Here is a 19,116-nt window from a genome sequence, read left to right on the forward strand (position 1 = left end):
CAGCGGCTGAGCAGGTGAGGCTGGTATAGTGAGTATATTATGTGCTTAGTTTCCTCCCAAATGTCAGCTACAATACTAATGATCCTCAATTGGCATTTCCTGAAAGATATTCAAATATGGTGGAATAAATTATGAATGCCACCCAAACTGCACTCGCACACCAAACACACAACACTTGACATTTTGACTCTCGCTGAATTAATCAAGTTGTTTCTTTTAGCATCATGAATTTAAAATGCCATTCTTGACACATTTTAAAGCAACGCCCTGAGATATTCGAAGACGTTTAGCTGTTGAACATGTACAAACACAAAGTACGCTGAAAGCCGCGAATGTGGTGAAGGCCATCTGAGGTGAGCTGATAAAACGACTTTTTTGCTTTAGCCCTCCCTCTCCCACTTTCCCCTCCCTTCTTAAAACTTTGTTATGTATCAGGGGCCGCGGGGCGAATCCCATTTCTCTCTCCGACCGTTTCATTCCTTCATCAGCCTTCTCTCTCTCACTCTGCGTTTTTCCCTCTAACACCGCCTCCGGTACCTCCGCCCCACGTCTTCATCCTATTCTGTCGCTCCTTCCCACTCTGTCGGTGGTGAGCGCTTGTTCTGTTACAATCAATGATAATGATTAATCTGACTGACGTTGACAATGGGAATTACCTGGATGAACTGGTTGTCATTTCATTCGGGTTTTGATATAGCAATTAATGGCTCTGTAAAGGCTGTTTTGCCTTTTGCCTTTGCTGACTTCCAATGTAATGCTTACATATTGGATTTTATTTGTACTGTCCGTCCATTATGTCAAGTCAAGTCAAATTTATTAATATAGCCCTTAATCTCAAAGCCTCTAAGGGCTTTACATGCCCACAGTTGACAAATATTAACGGCATTCCCTGATCTTAACCCCCAGGAGGGCAAGTAATAACTCAAAAAAGCCCATCTGGGTAAAAACAAAGAAACCTTGAGAAGCGACCGCAGATGAGGAAACACCCTTCCAGTATGATCAGGCTGCAATGGATGCCGAGTGGTAAACATTTAACACACGTTATGATGTTATACAATGTTAGTTGAAATAGTGTAAAAGTCCAATCGAATGAAGCGCTGCAGGAATACGTCTTCGGTGAAGTGGCTACCGGCACAGTTGGTCAATGCAGAAATCTCCATAGCAGCGCCTCCAAGGATGTAATCAACCTCCAATTTTGTATCGGTCACTGTAGCATGCAAACAGCGACTTCCAATTCGGTCATCGTCACCTAATCACTAAGCCGGGGAAAGAGAGGGCGGGAGAGAGAATAAAAGCGGCAGTAAAAAAGGCCAACAAATAGTTCAACTAAAATCAAAAGTATATAAAAATAGTCTTGAGTTGTGTTTTCAACATTTCTACTGAGGTAGCGCCTCTAATATCTGTGGGTAGGGCATTCTTACATTTATTACGTGTCTTCAATACGGTTTTGGACTCTTCAATGAACCAACATTAGAAATGTGAATATTACCAAGCAGATAGGAGCATAAATACAAATACATGTGTGACAAGTGCCATCTTTGAGGAATTTTCTAAAGTACATGACCTATTGTACTGCCCACACTGCTATTCTCTCCAGTAATAATTTGTGCTATATAAGTCGAGTTTTTAGTGACGCCCTTTGAAACATCACGCTAATTTTAACCACCTCGACTTAGAGAACACCGCAGAATGTCGGCAAATGAGGTTATTGGGAGATACTTTCAAAAAACATACACACAGACGCACGATCGGGGCTTGACGGCGGTCTCCATGTGCCCACTATCCAGCGGCCAGCTTTACATCATCCTAAAGTCTCTATCACTCTCTTTTATCTTCGTGCAGTCACTTTTAAACATACTTTGCGCATGCCGATCACCTGCTCAGACTTCAGCGAGTCCGTGAAGCTTCCGCCATGTAGACCACATGCTTCTCCTGCGCTGAATTGAAAAGGAATGAGGGGAGCTCTTTTGAATGGCCAGCAATCAAGTCGGATGCATTCACTCCCACAACAGCGCAAATTCCCTTTTCTAACTGTGCCTGTCTATGAAAATGCCAAAAGAGAGATATTCCCACTTAGACTGCACTTTGCACTCGATTCGCACTGGGCAAGAAAAGGTAACGTTACCATGGTTTCACTGTAGCTTTGACTCACCACAGGTGTTTGCAGAGATGGGCATTCCGTCACAGGGACGCAACAGTCCGTTCGGAAAATGAATAACTTACTGTAAAATACAATCAAATCTGCAACGGATGGGCCCTCGCGCCCACCTTTTCCGGGCGAATTCTCAAATGTATCATCAAACTCTAACGTCAACCTCCAGCCGCATTAATTTGGGGACATAAAAAAAGTTTCACAAGTTAGCATTGCTCATCCGTGTAGGATACCTTCTTTTGATCGGGTTTCATTTGGGTGACTTCATTGTCGGAGTTCGTCAAAGTACGAAATAGTATGAAAACTGTAAGTTACGGATTAGTACAGTGGCATGCTGACGGAGAACCTGACTCCATTCATTTTTCACTAGCTTTTATTGTCGGTTTATACTGTATTGCAATATTTCAAGAAGAAATTGTATTTACACACTGGTGCCATTCTTGCTGTTTTGATGTCTACAGCAGCCCGTTTAAGCAGCAAATTAAATTAAATGGGCCAGGAAAACTTATTTTTCGGCTGTTCGCTGAAATTTTCTCCACATGCCTTTATTGCTTCAAACTGACAACAAATAAATAAAAAAATAAAAAAAAACATTGATTGAATTTTGTTTTTGTTTTCTACTTTCAGAAAATACATTTATTGTGTTGTTATTTTGGGGCAAATGCCAGTCCAGCCACTTTGTATGAATTAGAATGAGATGTTGAAAAATAACAAGTCCCCGCATTCCTTCAAGTGAAAGCGAGTAGTGTAGTTGAGGAAAGCCCGGGGACATGACAGAGGAGACAACAGGGTTTTCATGGGCTTTTCTTGCTCACCGTGACAAGTACACTGACATTAACATATAAACTTGGAGAAGCTGCCCTTTTAAGTTTCAGCCTCTCTGTGTGTGTGTGTGTAACTCCTCGCTTGATCTTTTTGGGAAGTCAGGTAAATGTTAAATGTCAGTAGCGTTGAGTTCAGGCAGTGTGCGTGACCAGTGTTCACCTGTTCTTGTGGGATTGATCACATGAGCTTCACCTGTGAAAATGTCATTTTTCGCCAGACTTTGAGATCTATATTATACAGCATTGCTTTTAGTATAATACTGATGTTATGCATTAAATGCATTGCTTGGAAGGCCATGTGCTGACAGTGATATTTGTAATAGTGTGCATTGTGATATTAAAAACGGAATAACAACAACGCATCTTTATCCCACATCATCTTGAGTACAGGGGCTCTTCAGCACACAAAGATAGAAAGCGGAAACTGTTTTTAGGGGCATTACGACCAACATTTTGTCTTTCTTCAATGGAGGATGTAACGGAGGCAGTTCGAATAAATATGTATACTAATGTTCTGTAATTGTTGTGTGTAGTTGGATGTTGGCAAGCTTAACATGTCCACTCTGTCCGAGTAAAATATCATTCGACATAAAAAACGTTCAGAGATCTGCAAATCATTTATTCGACAATACACAGTCAGCATGTAAATTGACTCATGTGAAGGTTGCCACGTGCTCAGTAAATGCTAACACTGGCTAAAAATGTCCACCTTGTTATCAAGTTCATTAAAGGATATCACTAGGTAAAAATGTCCACCTTGTGAGCAAGCTCACTTATTTTGCTGTTAGCATCTACTTTGTGTGCTTTCAGGTAATTTATGAAAAAATGTGGAAGCTTGCATCATCATCTAACATAATATTTAGAATGGTTGACGTTCAATGGAAAACATTCGGGGGTGAAAGGGGAAGTCTCAAAGACACTTTATTGTGATATTGACTGTTTTGAATCCATTGTATTCCCGTGGGCTTTTTTTATTTTATTTTTTATTTTTTTATTAATCCTCTTCTCAAACGTCAGAACAATTATCACACGTATCTCCGGATCCTCCTAAGAGTTGCGAGTTTGAAGCAAACGTTATCTGTGTCAGCACATGCGGCCTCACGTGGATGTTTGCTTCATGTCGGGAGCGTCCCCGCAGACAAGGCAAACTTTTTGGGTCTTGTGTGCAGCCTAGTGACTGCACACGCCAGAGGCCTTTGAGGTGCTGCCACTCGTCTCAGCAGCTCCCCCTTGCTTTGTTGCTGCTGCCAGCAACAGTGAATGTCTTTTTGAGCGAATGCCTCTCTTCCTGTCCCTCCAAAACAAGAGCCCGGCCAAACGCAACCACTTTGGAAGTACTCAAATTGTTTTCTGCTGCGGCGATAAACATGATGTAAATTCATAAAATGAAAACCGCCGTTTTATGAGCTTTTTCTATTCTTAATTTTGTCTTTATTGCACCTTCAGGGGAGGCGTGTTTTGTTTTTTGCTTGGCGTGCACATTTCAAAATTGCCTCGCATTGTCAGTCAGCAGCTCTGCGACGATGGCTTGTTATTGTTCCAGCAAAGCGCCATCTGTTTCGCGCCTGCAAGCGTGCCAATCAACGTCCTGTCTGAAAGTGACTTAGTTAGAACTACTGGCCCTGATGCCTGTTGTTTATTCAGGTCAAGAACTTCTACATACATACAAAATCAGAGGCGAAGCACATAAGGGCATGTCCCTACTTGCTCCAGTGTGGACTACCCAGGGGCCATCTTGTGTTTCGTGCAGAGTTTGCTACCTGGGTAGTTGTTATTTATTTATTTATCCCAAGTCACACTTTCCTGCCGCCTCGTCCCTTGGGGCCATGTCCCCTCTCGTATGTGGACTGCACATCAATGGCAGCGTTAAAGGTTACAAAGCTCGACAAAGCCACACATTCGTAGCGTCGGCTCGAGCTGCTTTGATCCCAGAGTCACGCACTCACACACACATTCGACTTCCTCAGTGACACGCTTCTCCGACGAGGACTTAAAAGTGGGCACATTTTACATGCGTGTCACAAAGTAGGCTGTGCAATTACTGGTGAATGCCAGCCTTATATATCAAGCACATTAAGGACAGCAGCAACCTTCTGTGACCCATAACCCCATTTTTACATCTATTTACAGTACAGGTTTTATAAACTGACAGAGCTGACAAAGTGTCCCACTCCTGTCTTTTGAAGAAAATGAGTCATAATACATCAGGTTATTACAACAAGGCCTTCATTGCTAACCATTTTTACCTGTCTATATTTTGCGAGGTGAAACCGCATTTTTTCCGGTTCTCTTTAATGTGGCCGAAAAGGGGTGGAAAATTGAATCTCCAAAGCGCAACACAATGCATTCTGTGTTGTTGGGTAACATCCAACAGATTTCCCATTTCTATCATAAAACATTCTTCATTGTTCAGCCTGAAATAACATTCCTAACCGTCATGGAAGTGTAAAGAGATTATAAAATAAGTGAAAACTATTAAAACCTCGCGGTGTTTCATAAGCATGAGTGTGAATTGTGTCAGATAAGTGTATTTATGCTCCTATCTGCTTGGTAATATTCACTGGTGGTCATTCGTCAGTGCTTTCGTCCATCTGTAAGTTCTTATCAGTATTTCAGGCCCGCCCAGTCGATCCGAGTGAGCCAAACGATGTCGAGAACGGACTTACCGGTATCATATCACAGGCAGGTGTCGCACACCTGACACACAGCCAAATAAATAAAAAAAATAATAATAAAACCGTGTTGTGTACCTTGTATAGAAAATGAGGCTTCAGAATTGTGAGAGGCAACCGTTCTCTATGCTCTCAAGCATTGTGAGCGTGTCTGCTTTATGTGATGAAACCACGCCCCACTCAACTGTCAATCAAATATTGCTGTCTTTCTTATACGTGCAATAATTACATGTCTGAGCCGTGAAAACATATTTGTTTACAGTTAAAACCTGAATTCAAAAAGTGACTTTGCTAACCAAGTGACAAACAGCCCTCAGAAAAAGCAGCATGAATCATGTTACTAGATCCTGTCCCATTTGCTTTTGTGTAATTTGCTATGCATCTTATTTATGTTTTATACAGGCTCAAGGAAACTGTGCTTGTTTGTCAAGGTCACTTGTTAATCCCTGGATTTTCGTCTCCCAATTATGTTTGCATTGTCTCCAATTATGCAACAGGCTTAGCTTTGACTTGTTTCTTGCAAACACGTTTGCAAGTGCACTGATGTTCGCAGCCATGTTATAATAATGGCATGCATTTACACAGCAGATGAAGGTCATGGATAATGCATGAATTTAGCATTGACCATGATTCCAAAATTAGCATCTTAAGAGACATAATGCAGTACCTTTCATTTTAGAACCTGCCGCTAAATAAATCCCAGTCTCATGGTAATTTAGTTGTATTTCATTCAAAAATCATGCACTAGTGGAAAATTAAAAAAAAAAAAAAAAAATTTTTTAGTAAGTTGTAAATTTGCATTAGAATGAGAAGTTGAAAAATAACGAGTCCCCGCATACCTTTAAGTGAAAGCTTGTACTGTGGGTGTAGCCCTGACAAGGACGTTTTCAGTGTGTATTAGTTTTTTCCTGCTTAATACTTCCAGTTTTTGACATATGAACTTTATTATATTATATTTAGTATATTATATCATATTATTAATTACTAAGTACTCTTTTGGGGATGTTTACTTTGAAATTTTCAAAAAAAGTTTCAACACCCACCGTGTTTTTTTGTCATTTTTGATTGCTGAATGAGTGTTTAGCAAAATGATGTTTGTAGATATTTGGGCAGCTGGATGAGAAAATAAATAAATAAAACTTTTAGTACAATTTTGTGGATTTTTTTTGTTTGTTTTTTTGTAAGAACTAAGCACTAACTGAAAGCCTTTCTTAATTTGTATTTTTACTTACAGTATTCACACATCTGCAAAGGGAGCTATTAAACAATGTATCATTTTATTTTAAGAGAATTAAAGCAGAGGTTACCCAGCCTCTAAATTGGAACATGCTGTACTCCACAAAATATCAAATATCACTATTGCAATCAATATCATTATCTCAATCAGTACACCTGATAAGATTGCTGTTTGATAAGTGTGTGCAGATGCACACCTTCAGGTGCACTTTTTAATGTTCAAATGTACTGTAAACATTATATGATTTTTTTTTAAGCTAAACATAACTACTTTGTTTGACTAAACCAAGTGGCAATAGCCACTGTTAACCACTGTTTCATTTTATTATTATGGACATATGAGAAACAAGTGTGTTTTCGCATTAAATTATTTTATTTTACAAAGGTATGTTTACAAAGTTCTACTTCTTCACTTACATACTGTAGATCATTATGTCATCGTTGGCAAAATATCGCAATGATAGTGGATGGAAAATTTCTGAGCAGCACCCACCCTGACTACCTATTAGTGTGGACTAATCTGGTCTTTTTCATGCCTTGCTCAGTAGGCCACAAATCACACCTACTGTATGACATGTCATGACACAACTCTTGTCCTCGGACAAGATAGCTTGTCTTGTTTTATACTTAACTTTGGGCAATATCTGCTATAGTTGTGCCATTATTGTTACTTTGCTCCGAACAAAGTAGTTTCCTTGTTTATTTGCGCTCCCCTGGTATATTCCAGGCAGAATATGCTCCGCTTTTGATTAGCTGGGTGCGATGGGCTTTTGGAGCCTCGGCACACCACAGTAATTAGACTGTCAGTCAAAACCAGATGGCTGCTGCCTGAAATGGGAAAGTCGCCTGAAAGTTTGTAAATGAGTCTCTTCTTTGTATTTATTTATTTGTTCTTGCGGTTGCACACAAGATTAGATGAACGCTCCATATTGGAGGATTATTGGACTGATTTGATTGGATTCCCAATTTCACACTTAACAGGACTGATTATCATCACAAATGCCAACAAGATTTGACATCCCTCAGCTTGTCAATTCAATGTCAGCGAGTAGGTTCCCCATTGTTGCATGCAATGTGTTTTTTTTTTTTTTACGTATAAGTCATAGGCTGTGGGTGATATTACTTAGAATTCTGGGAATTGCATAATTTTCAGCAAAATTAATAAAATAATTTGTTCCAATTGAAAGTGTGATACATGACCATGCAAATCATAAACCGATCAATATTTTTTGTGTCCATGAAAACTGTGCATCTGATCATAAGTGTAGCACAGGCTGAACAAAAGGGCTCCAAGGATTGACCTTTGAGGGATCCCACATGTCATGGCCATTCGTTCAGATTCACCCTACCTAAACCTTAATTTCTATACTAATGTGTATCCTTTTTTTAAACAAAATACCATTTCAGATTGTTTTTGAAGGAATTCGAGGGAAGAGCTTTGAGGGCGATATTGCCATCGACGACGTGTCTATTACCATGGGCAAATGCAAACAGCAGAACACTGTTGCCAGCGCAGGTAAGACAGGTAAGATAGATTGGGGAATGGTAATTACATAGAAAAACGCAGTTTGTCACAGTTTGATGAAAATATATCATCAACTCAAGTCAACCTCACCTTTAGCATACGCATGTATAGTGGTATATAGCACTAAGAAAGCGTTTCACACAAACCAGAAATGACAGTAAAAATAACACAACTTAAAACATATTTTTACTATTTAAAATACTGTGTATGTGAGAAAATCTAATATGTTCTGGTATCTCATGTAACTTCTACCACAAAAAAAAAAAAAAAAAAAAAAAAAATATATATATATATATATATATATATATATATATATATATATATATATATATATATATATATATATATATATATATATATATATTAGGGCTGTTTTAGGTTTTATAAAGCGCTAAAAAAATGTACTCAGTTAACTCTGTTTTATTTACTTATTTACAAGGTCATTGTGAAAGCATACAATGTGAGAAAACACGTTCACAGCGAGCCTGCCCCACAACACCAGAGGCCTCGAAAAGCAACAAAACTGAGAAAGTGAATTATCAACACACTGCTTTCTTTTCTACCTTCTCAAGCCTACAGCTTGCCATGTGTAGGCATGTGTGCTTGCCCGCTCATGTGAGATGTGGCACATATGTGTGCGTAAAGTCACTGGCGGATACTTTGAATAATAGATGAAGGTGTAAACAGGAAGGGGAAAACTCTTGAGCGCTTCAGAGTTGTGTGAGGTTGTCCTGCAGGTTGTGCGCGAGTAGGAACACTGCGTGCAGGCAGATGGGTAATTATCAGGCAGGCGGGCGGCTGAGCGCCCACTGTAAGACACAAGCGCTTCTGTCTGCCAATGTGCAGTTTGTGAGCTAAACACCAGGAATAGCAAAGCATTCAACTCAACTTATTCTTGACAGGGATTCAAAGTGAAAATAACTTGGCTAGGTTCACACCACAGGTAAATGCGACCCAGATCAGATTTTTTTTGCCTAGATGCGACCTGTATCTGATTTTTTTATGACAATCTATGTGGCTCCATTCCGATTATTTTTTCAAATGCAACCTGTGCCACTTTCATATGTGGTCCTAGATCGGGTACATATCGGATTGTTTGCAATGTGACTGCAGTCTGAACGGCCAGGTTGCATGTATCCGACATTGACAATGATAGTGGCGAATGTAGTAATTCAGCCACATAGGTCGGTCCATTTTTTAGTGACATCTCCATGAAATGAGATCGAAAAGCCTCGCCTCATCATTTCCCCCAAATATTGTTTTTCTACCTCCTACCGAATTGCTCCACAGTAGAAATTCCCAGACACGCTGGACCACTTCCGTAAATTCTACTTCGTGAGTGACGTCATCTCTTCTTCTGCGCATGCGGGTCACTTTTGGGACGCATATGTTCACGCACCAGACAGACCGAGGTAACATTTATAATGTAATGTGAACACTTACATAAAGAAAAAAATGGATTTTATCCCAAAATCTGAATTGAGCATTTAGAGCTGCAGTGTGAACCTAGCCTAAGATGAATCTTCAACACATACATAACATATAGTGTCCATCCAATGAATGAATCCACACAGTGGACTACTATATCATAAACCAAAATGATTGTTGATCAGCTCGTTTTAATCATGTTGTTGGTTTCAGTCTTTTGCCAAATGAGCAAGCCAAAACATTGCTAGAATAAAAACAATGTTATGCACGTTTACTCACTCCAAAAAAAAAAAATTATTCCTTACATATTAAGTAGTGAGGGTATGGTTAAATTAGCCAGTGGTGGCTTTGCGCCGTTCATTTGCAGTGTAGTAGCAGTCTAATATTCAATAACAAAAAGTTTTGTCACTGGTCACTTTTTTGAAATATAAGGGGCAGAACGTTCACTACTTACACTCACCCCCGCATATTCAGGGTACAGCACCCGAGGTTTGCATTTGCACAGATTTTATATTTTTCATTTAACGACCAACCACCGCTCACCTGCTTTCTGAGATTGATCATGTGACATCTGCAAGCTGAGCCATGATTGACTGTAAACCTGAGCCCTGCGCAACTGTGATGTCATTTTCAGTCGACAGCAAGTGCCAAACTGGCCGCCCCTGAATCGGATAAAAACGGGTGGATTTTGCTGCTTAATTCATATCCCACAATGACAACATTAATCAAAATGCTGTGTTTAGACCAGTGGGGTCGCATATAAGATCTTATTGTAAAGAGCGTTTTTGGGTTGACTTCCTCTTTCAATGGACATATTACCTCATTCATTGGCTCTTTTCTCTCTTTCTTAGTTCTGATTGGTGGCTCGCAGGCGCTCCCATTGGCCAGATGGGTGACCATTGTCCTATGCTGCATCGTCGCTCTGCTCTGCAGATGATGAGCGGTGGTCCACAGCGCCACCTTCTGTCTGTGCTGACAGACACTGCCCTGACTCGCGCTCTTACTTCTTCTCTCGACCCGATTCCCAAACTTCTTCCCCCACTCGCCTTTGTCCTCCCTGAATCCATGATCCATGCAAACACAGCCTTTACTTTATTGAAACACTTTGCTCCAATGACATACTATAACAAACATATTCTTATCATCTATTTAAGCCAAACATGTTCTCTATTAGGCCTTTAGATTTCCTAATATCCATGTCAAGTGTCCCGTCGTCTTCATCATTAGCCTACGTCTACATGTATGACCATCCCAACCACATCCCCTTTCTTCCTTCCCCGAGACACACCAAAGTGTCGGACACTCTACCAAAGATGACCTGAGGGAAAAGCACGAGGCATTCCGGGGGGCTGGCGAATGAGACAGATAATATGGGTGCATTTTTTCTTCTGCTGACCTTCGCCACCAGCTGAGCCGCGGAGCAACGGAGACAGCTTAAACTAAGTGAAGAATGAATGAACTGGAAAGACAGAGAGAGAGGACAAAGAGGAGGAGGAAGATGACGCTTCTGGTAGCCTCTCTGCTCACCACAAAGAAAGTAAGCTTAGTGTGGATTATACGTGTACATTAATCACTATATATTAAATATAAGCAAAGTTTAAATATAAGCGGGGGATGCTGAAGGACTCTATGTACTGAAATTAAAGAAGCACAACATTTATATGACCTCTGTTGTTCCTTTGGTTTTTATTGAACTGATGTGATGTTACAATTTGTCCGAGCAATTCCCTGTTTTTTTTTATATTTTTGGATTTGTTTATGCCGCTATGGGCAATGGCTGATGTGAGTGTTGTGACACATGTGTCAGGTGGTAACCATACTGAGCATACTGTGTGTGTGTGTGGTATTGAGAGCTTAAAAGAGCAACAAGTCATTGGATGTCCCGTAAGGAGAAGCTGGAGATTTGTATGTAGCTGCTGTGCAGAGCGGATTACTTGTACAATTCACCTTTTCGCTAAGCCACGTCCCTGGAATGCAGGCTAGCTAAGATAAGTGCTATAAGTGGAATTTAGGTTCGCGATAAAGCTATGTGACCGTCCACATAGTCAATTCAATCCGTCAAAAATCAGTACTTCAATTAGTTCAAAGTTGATAATGTACGTGTTAGGGATGGACCGATTATCGGCCGGGCCGATTATCGGCACCGATATTTGGCGTTTTGATGAATATCGGCATCTGCCTTTTTTTTTAAATCTGCTGGCCGATAAATGAATTCAAAACTAAGTTGAAATCAAAACGAAGATATGTGAAAGTTTAACATTTGTCATTTACAAATTTTGGAGAACATCATTTACTGTAGAAAACTACATGGAGCTAGCTCCCTGAACTTTTTGTTAGAATTTTATAACAAAAATGGACTGTATATTGCCAAAAAATGCTTGTTATAATGATTTAAGAAATCAACATTATACAAATCTGAAAAATTGTTCAATAAACATATGCTTGAAAACGTTTCAACAAGGTTAAAAGAGTAAATTTGTTTAGATTTTGACGCCAATATTTTCCTTTATACTGAAAATGAATATCGGCTCCAAATATCGGCTATCGGCCTCGTTGACTACTTATAATCGGTATCGGCCCTGAAAAAAGCATATCGGTCTATCTGTACTCCTAGTATTATCCATAGAATTACGTTAAATTCTTCTTAGCACGGTAACCAAACCGCTATAGTAACTTTAATAACGTGTGGCCCTTGCAAGCTAAGCTATTCGTTTGAATGATTGGATAAGTAAACAGAGAGAGTTTGCTAGCTTTAGCCGTTTTGTGTTGCTCCTTCATGTCATTGTCCTCCATCTCGGTCATTAGGCGATGCGGTGATTCTATTTTGCATGATTTCATTGTGTCACAATGAAAGGTGGATGTAACCTTCAAAGGTACTTCAGATGGTGGAGACTGCGTGTTGAATCCGAAAGATTGACGGATTTAGCCACGGTATCTAAGGGGGTGGCCTTGGCGAAAGGTGAATTACGGAGGAAATCTGCCGACATTGTTTAACACTTGAATGTCTATGTCTTGTGAACAGTCACACAAATATCCTCGCTGTGCAATGAAAAGCATGCATCGCCACATAACGGTTCATTTTTATTGACAAAAGAAATTTGTGATTCTTTTTTGACAAATCACATTTGCGGTAACATGCTTTGCATTGCATGGTATGGATATGATTGTTAAAATCAAGCAATACTCATATCTATAGCTCTATAACCCATAGTTTATGATTACATTTATGATAGCATTTCATCTTGTCCAAATGGCACCATTAATGAGTTTTAATGTGTAATTATGTGTTTATTCATACAGGTCTATATTGTGAGTACAACTGTAGCCTGTTTAATCATTTGTTAATGTACGGTATCTCAATGCTAATTCTATACTTTGATTCTGATGTGTTTTTCAGCATTTTCTGTATTCTGCCTGTCACCTCAGTTTTGTTAGTTTTAGTTTTTTTTTTAATCTCATTTTGCCTTGACCACATGATATTGCTAAAGTGTACATTTATAGAGTGTTTCAATGTCACTTTTTGTTCTCACGTCTGTCACTCACGCTGGACAAAGCGCTACAGATGGATGAATTAAATCAAGCAAAGCAAGCAGACCTGTGCTCGAAACGTGTGCCCTGCTTTTGTCTGTTTTGTGTCTCATGCTGAGCGGATGGTTTTATCAAAAGCTTTACAAAAATATGCATGCAGAACCTTTGCATGAATGCTGTGGGTTTTTTTCTGCTGGCAGCCAGGAAAACAACAAGGAAAGGTTTCAGGTACAAACCATTAAAACAACCTTTTACCAACTAACTAGTATTAAATTAGATATTTGTGAACATTACATGGCTGAAAACGTTAAAGCGCTCTTCTGTTTATGCATAGAGAAAAACATTTTTTATGGGCTTATTCTCTTCAGTTTTTAAATCATTTTATAAACACTTCTGTTAGGATGTAAACCAAGCTCAACATATTTATTGCATAAACACCACCTGCTTGCTAATCTACTTAGTGTTTATCAAAGAAAGATAAGGCTTTATTTCATAGTATGCCATCTGCGAATCTGCCCGATCGCCTAAAATGGTGGCCTCCACTCTACCAGAAACCACGCCCCTTTTAATCGCCGGTGTATTGTTCACTTGTGCAAATAAATGCCATGCCTCTAATGGAGACCCTCAAAAAAATAATAATAGGTCATGATTAACTTTATAATCAAAACAAAAAAGAAAAAAACTGAATGAAAGAAGCTATACTGTAGATAAAAACAAAGGGATACAGATGACAGACGCCATAACTCAACAGAGAATGTAAGAATGGATCCATTATTAAAATTGGTACATGGCAAAATATCATTTAATGAACTGATATTTTTTGTAGGGAAATTATTTGACATGTTAATAAATTCTGAATCAAGATGCAATTACCTGTAATAGATTCCAACGTAAAAAAGTCAACCCAACATTTTTCTTTACAATAATATGTTCAATGAGCAATTTGGTTAGTTCACCTTTAACTTAAGTCCCTGGCCACTGTTTTAGACATGTTTAACCATTATGAATCTTACTTACATTCACGAGAATGTTCTAGAAAAGTCTCATTAGAAAACAATAGCTGGGGGGCATCTGCAATGCAATTAATCTGAAGCCTTTTTAACAAATTCTGCAGCATGTCCAGATGGTGATGCCAGGCTTCTTTAAGACACTCCTCGAGCAACAGCCCATTTAATAACATTATATTTCTTCACTACATCATTTATAGTCAGTGAAGCACTGGTTCTCATCACTGGGTTAAATCCACGGGACATGAGGTATCTGACTGTTAACATTCCACCTCCTATATATTATGTGCACGCCCTTTGAATAGATTGAATTTGGCCAGTGAGAAGCACCACACTGTAAAATCATCCAATAAATTGAAGTCCTGTATTCAGTCCTCAGAACGAAATGAAATCCAGAGTCAAGAGGGAGCATATTTCATTTTATTTATATATGGTATGTATTTACAACATGGATGTTCACATAACTTTTGGGGAAAGTCAATACAGTCAGTTCTTTTATGCCTTTAAATTGACTTGCAAAAAAAAAAAGCTAATTCTTCAATCAATGGGCATAACTAATTACATACTAACTCTATGGAGTGCTTCAGGCCACTTCAGCCTCCTATCGCTGCAACTCCTCGCCATTGGACCTGTTTGCCATGGATGGCAAAAGCCCCAAACAGCTTTGTTTTGTTTAGGTTTTTTTTTCTTTTCAGTTGTGCCTTCATATGCATTTGTAAAGCAAGAACCCGATTCAATTTGAATGCATCATAATCCAAAGTGCTTAGAGTCTCTGCAGTCATCTTTGCAAACTTTTTTTTTAAGTGCACCTCATTCTCTAATCAACGTGATACATAAGACACATGATATGATTAGATTTAAATTAATTGATATTTTGATATTGTCTACTGTTTCATTGTCCTTGTATCTGTCTTCATTGGATCATTTTTCTGGCTCTCCGCGGATGTGATAGATTGAACATGTGTTTGATACAACACACGTGACGATTAATGAGATTTCTGAGGAGGACATAAATTACCCACATGCTCCCGCAAAGGAAAAAAAAAAAACATCAGCATTGCCTTGCTAATGAGTTTTATATCCAAAGCTGCCTGCTCGTGCACGGCTAATTTGTGCATAATGTCTAATGACTCACACATCTCATCTTTCAGCGTGTCACCACAAGGTCTTACCGTCATAACAAATAGCACACTATCTATTACACTCCAACACTATGTGATTATGTTCTTCCTTGTCACAAAAACATTATTGCTCACGATGTATTGTTGATTAATTCCTTTTATCTTCTTTTTTTTTAAACATCATCTAGTTTGTGTGCAAGCTAAGCTCAAGTGTGGTATTGCATGTGTAGTACATCACTCATAATAATAACAACAATAATAATAATAATAATAATAATAATAATAATAATAGCTAGACAATACAATTTCTGGAGAAATTGTGTGTGGAGGCTGAGAGCCTGTGTTAAAATGTTTGGAATGATGTGGATTGATGTGCAATGATATTGAATAACATAGAATGATATACAATGACCTGTAATGAGCAGGACATGTCGAAGGTGGAATGCTTGAATTGGTCAGTAAATGTAGAAAGTAGAGGACAAAGAAAAAAATATTATTTTTTGGCTCTTATTTTGAATTTTTGAAAACTAGGTAATAGTGATGGAATAATTGTTCGTAGGTTATACCATATTTCATGTTCACGTGGGGATCGGGATTTGGTCCCTCTGTCACGTGGGCATCGGGATTTGGAACGATACGCAGACATGACATGGAAGATGTAAAAATCTTTATCAACAAAAATACAAAGTAACAACAGAGATCAGGACTGGAAGAGAGTTTGCATCCTCACTCAAAAAAGGTATGGCGTACTCACAACGTGGCACTGTCAGTAACTTAAGCTTTTAAACTGTAAGACTTCAGGCCTAGAAGACATCCTAAAGGACAAAGCATAAAAGGACCACAGCAACTGCATAGCAACTGATACATCATGTAGCTCAGTCATAATCCAGCCTATGTTTTGGGAAAGTGTATTATTTTAAAGACAACGTTTTTTCATTTAAAATGGCCAACACGTGCCACGTGTTTAAGAGTTGAGTGTGAAAATGTATTGTGCTTGAAGTGTTGCTTCCATTGGTTTGATATTCCACCGCGCACATCCCTTGTGTGTTAGCCACGAGTGCACAGGCAGAACAATTGGACATTCTTACGACTGTCCTCTTTACATTATTCATCAATCACTGCTCTTTTACTCTGCCGTCTTTCAATGTTTCCTCAGTGAAAGAAAAAGAAAAAAGAGGGCTGCAAAGGTAAAAGGTGGAATTGTTCTGATAAATGTTTCATGCTCTCACGAGAGCGATAAAAGAGTGAAAATGACCTGATGTGTGCTAAAGGTCAGATCTTTCTGATCTTTTCTCTTCCATCGCATACTTCTCTGACTTTTTGTGGCTTCTCCGGCGTGTCCACCTGTTTGCAAAAAAATTGACCTTTACAGGTGTCTCCATGGCGGCACAGTGTCGACTGGTTAGCACATCCGCCTCACAGTGCAGAGGTCGTGAGTTTGAACCCGGCCTTGGCCTTCCTGCGTGGAATTTGCATGTTGGTACTCCGGTTTCCTCCCAAAGTCCAAAAAACATGCATGGTAGGTTAATTGGACACTTTAAATTGCCCCTAGGTGTGATTGTGAGTGCAAATGTTTGTTTGTCTCTGTGTGCCCTGCGATTGGCTTTCAAACAGTTCAGGGTGAACCCGCCTACTGCCCAAGGACAGCTGGGATAGGCTCCAGCACGCCCGCGACCCTTGTGAGGATGAGCGGATTGGATAATGGATGAACGGTGTCTCCATGCCCACAAAAAGCATTGGGTCAAATTAAATGTATTACCGATTACTATTGCTCGTCGAAAGTAATTTGTTACATTCCAATATGACTGTCACTGGAATGTAATGTATAACACAACTTCTGCAATACTAGCTATTTTAGTATGACATTTTCTTTAATATACCGATAACCTTTCACGAGACAATACCAAAACAACAGAGTACAAATGATGGTAATTTCTGGTAACATCTGGACTGAGGAAATAATAAAGTGTATTATTTGTGGTTGTGTGCTTAACTGTGCGACATCAGTAAAGCCAATCAGTAGTGTTACTATGATGACTGATGTCTTGTTTGTCCAATGATGCTTCAACAGTCAATGAAAAGCCAACCATTAAAAATATAGTAAGATATAAATATAGTAAGCTGCGAAAATAGACGATTACATAGATGGAAAAAATGGGCTTCCAACTATGCTTAGTCCGACTATTTTTTAGGTTTCCCATTTATCGCCTACAAAATGGGCGTCTGTCATAGGCGGATAGGCGGACCAGCTCTGCTTATAAATACTCACAAAGACAAAAGTATTCCAAAGCCTGAAGTGTTTTGGACTACATTCACCGTGTATGAGCTATTCTCATCCAACTACGACGATATTTCTCCTCTTGAGGACAAGATATGTCAAAGATCCATTATTGACTACTGTAAGAATAATAATGTATTTTTCTCACTTGGTGTGAACCTGACAACTACAGATGTGCTTACATCACCAAAAGGCAAAACGATTCACAAAAAGGTCTTACTCGCACCTTTTTTTACCCCAAAGTTTTAACAGTTTGCACTATGAAATTGACAATAATAGACAAACTTATTTATGAATAAATACGAACTTATTTGCAACCTTTTAACAAACTCAAACACAGGAAATATGAATGTCACTTCACCAGAAGATATGACCTGCAAAATAGTTTCACAACCTCTTCAACCTACTCTTTCCAAAAATAAAAATAGAAAGGTAAAAAAAGGTACTAAACGCTAAAAAGCTACTTAATTACTTCTTAGCTCATTAATTAGTCAGCTTAACTAACTCAGGATTCTCTCTTTGATGCATAGCGCCACCTGCTGTACATATACAGGCAATGCAGTCTGGCTCGTGTTTCCGTCTCTGGTCAGCAAAACGAATGTCCGTCAATGATGGACTGTGAGGTCCGTTCTGACCTGACCAGGTTAGTGATGATTCCACAGACGGACGAAAATCTACTTCTGTCTGTACTTAGTCCATCTTTTTATTTATTTTATTTTTTTTAAGTTTCCCGTTTATCGTCTAACATCAGCTCAACGGACCGGACGGTCAGTCAGATGGAATGCCCACCTCTGGAAATTAGGCTGGTATCGGTCTGATACCGATACCTGCTATCGGCACTGGCCCATCTAATTGATTAAAAGCTTCAAAAGAAGAAAAATGCACAGTTTGTGGAGTTTTTGTTGTTGTTTTGGACAAACGTTTATATTTTCCTAAAAGTTTATTCATGTATATATACAGTACTTGAGTGCCCCTTTTTACAAATAAATAAATAAATGGCATTGAGATTAATGATACACCTAAGCAATTTCTGAAACACACACACCCAACCCACACATACACACACACACGCAAATGAATATGGGTGTGCACACCCACGTACAATTGTACAAGATGCCTGACATCGGCATATATTAAACTGGGCACATGGAAAGATAGATGTGCAACATTTTAGTTTTAAATAAATTCCGAGGTCTGGTGTTCCTTGGCATGCAGCTGGAATTAAAGTGACTTCCATTGCTGCAATGATCACAGCTATCGATTGGTGCGTGCCGCATATAGACAAGGTCATGCAGTAACTCTCAGACTAAAGGACAAAAAAAGAAAAAAAAACAGGAAGCTGCTT

At 39.1% G+C, this 19,116-nt stretch overlaps 1 protein-coding gene and 1 long non-coding RNA gene across 6 annotated transcripts in view; one reads left to right on the forward strand and one right to left on the reverse strand.

Annotated features, from left to right (window-relative positions):
- Nucleotides 1–13,448, forward strand: part of mdga1 (MAM domain containing glycosylphosphatidylinositol anchor 1) — a 185,554-nt gene extending 172,106 nt beyond the window's left edge. For 2 of the 3 annotated variants that reach the window (XM_086025948.1, XM_086025949.1), the window contains 2 exons: nucleotides 8,292–8,409; nucleotides 10,689–13,448. In XM_086025948.1, coding sequence (XP_085882074.1) covers nucleotides 8,292–8,409; nucleotides 10,689–10,774 — 204 coding nt within the window. In that variant the 3' untranslated portion in view covers nucleotides 10,775–13,448. The remainder of the gene's footprint in view (nucleotides 1–8,291; nucleotides 8,410–10,688) is intronic. The other variant, XM_086025950.1, reaches the window with a different exon arrangement.
- The window catches only part of LOC147150032 (uncharacterized), a 156,912-nt gene that overhangs the window by 61,370 nt on the left and 76,426 nt on the right, over nucleotides 1–19,116 (reverse strand). The gene's annotated exons all lie outside the window — the stretch shown is intronic.

Source organism: Filicampus tigris, chromosome 3 (genome assembly GCF_054856515.1).
Source record: "Filicampus tigris isolate MCC_2025a chromosome 3, RoL_Ftig_1.0, whole genome shotgun sequence".
Classification (NCBI taxonomy): domain Eukaryota; kingdom Metazoa; phylum Chordata; class Actinopteri; order Syngnathiformes; family Syngnathidae; genus Filicampus; species Filicampus tigris.